General features: G+C 44.1%; 1 protein-coding gene across 1 annotated transcript in view; it reads right to left on the reverse strand.

Annotated features, from left to right (window-relative positions):
- LOC135222047 (nuclear inhibitor of protein phosphatase 1-like) overlaps nucleotides 1-1373 on the reverse strand; it is a 53725-nt gene extending 52352 nt beyond the window's left edge. The window contains 1 exon segment of the mRNA XM_064260182.1: nucleotides 1235-1373. Coding sequence (XP_064116252.1) covers nucleotides 1235-1263 — 29 coding nt within the window. The 5' untranslated portion in view covers nucleotides 1264-1373.
- Between the last annotated feature and the right edge of the window lie 347 nt (nucleotides 1374-1720).

Consider the following 1720-nt stretch of genomic DNA (forward strand, 5'->3'; position numbering starts at 1 on the left):
ACATCCACTAGGGATTGGGGGCTGTATTTCGCCGTGTTTAGTACTGGCCCCTGGGGGTTAATTACAGTCGTCCGAATAAATATTACTTAAAATTCTTGTTCAGTAGGTAAAACTGCATAGAAAAACCGCAATTGCCATAGTCTAGGCCGCCGCAGATAAGTACCCTAGAACTACCTTTAGTTCGTATGGGGCTTTCATATAGCTATCACATTATGTTGACAAAACTTCAATCTTTTGAATGGTATGCTTAAAGTTGTAATTGTATTCTTGTTTCACCAATTAAATATCAAGTGAATAAGGCCTGGCCAGCGCGATGACGATGGATCGTCTGCGGTTGTTTACCCTATTTGTCATCTCATTCTTATCCATTACCTATTCTATGATGTCTTCATCTTTTAATTTTTCTTTTAGAAGCATTATTTATTAATTAATTTTTAACTGTCCTACTCAGGTACTGCATTTCAGGATCTGATACAAAACTTGACACTTCTACAAACCATTTCAAATTGTAGGGTAAACGACCAAGTGGCGACGTAGCGGCCGCCTCTCCCGGAATACGGCCACTTCTTGAAAAAGGGCTTGAATTATTCCACTAGGTATTCCAAAATTTAGCTAGGAGAAAAATCTTACTTTGAGAGGAGTATAGAGGCTACATTGCAGTGCCTGGATGGGCCACAACTCTGGACTGATGCTCACAGCAGCGAATTCAAGTTAGCTAGGTACTTTTTGGAGGAAGGTGACCGCTTTGCCACCGCTCGGTCATTTACTACCTTAGCAGAGCAGAGGTACAGCACTGGGACCATTGAGGTCAATCAGCGCTGAAACGTGTCCTGACCTAGCTAACCACCAGACCTTACCTTCCTTAGTAGGGCGCCATGCCCCGATCAGGTCAGGGGGCACTCGCCGACACTCAACGACATTACATTTGGTTAATTTAAGTAATCGAGACCCGGCGGGTATTTCTCCTGAAGAATCTCGCCCCGTTGCCACGCTCTGTTAGCAGACCCCCAGCCCGAAATGAAGAGGTGGCCCAGGGCCTCGTCAGAAACTTCGGCAGAAGTACCTACCAAACAGCCCAGACCCGACCCATTTGAAAGCCCCGATGCCAAGCCTTTGAATGGAAAGTTCGAGATGTCAAGCTCATGAATCTATTGCCAGGTCCCCTGGGCACACACGAACCATGGCGAAGTCCTTTACATAGCCATAATTCCGTCTAACGAGGCAGAAAACTCACCACTTCGGGATTTCATAGTGGTTCGCCATCTTCCCGTCGGAGTCTCACTCAGAGCCAGCGGTTTTGTTTACAGAGACTACAGGCCTAAATTACATTGGCCCCCGGGGGGGTGTCAATTGATTTTACGCAGGACTTTCATCATTCAAAATTATATATACTATTTAAATATAATTAAAGTCACTAACATTACAAGTTAATACCATATATTCATCGATATTTTTTGTACTTGAGTCTTCCACTTTCTTAACTCTAATTCCCGTCAACATCAACCGAAACTTTGTTGAAATAGAAATGCTGAAAATTAACGTCCTTAATAGGCTAAACGTATTTCAGATCACGCCCACCAAAAAGGGAAGGAAATCATCTAAATGGGAAGGGGTAGAGTAGACCCAGTAACCCTGGTTGACAGATTCCTCAGGCCCATTCACTGCGGGATGACGTATTTTATTTACAGAACGGAACTCGGCCAAGCTTAGTTTCGCCAGT

This window comes from Macrobrachium nipponense, chromosome 3, assembly GCF_015104395.2.
Source record: "Macrobrachium nipponense isolate FS-2020 chromosome 3, ASM1510439v2, whole genome shotgun sequence".
Taxonomy (NCBI): domain Eukaryota; kingdom Metazoa; phylum Arthropoda; class Malacostraca; order Decapoda; family Palaemonidae; genus Macrobrachium; species Macrobrachium nipponense.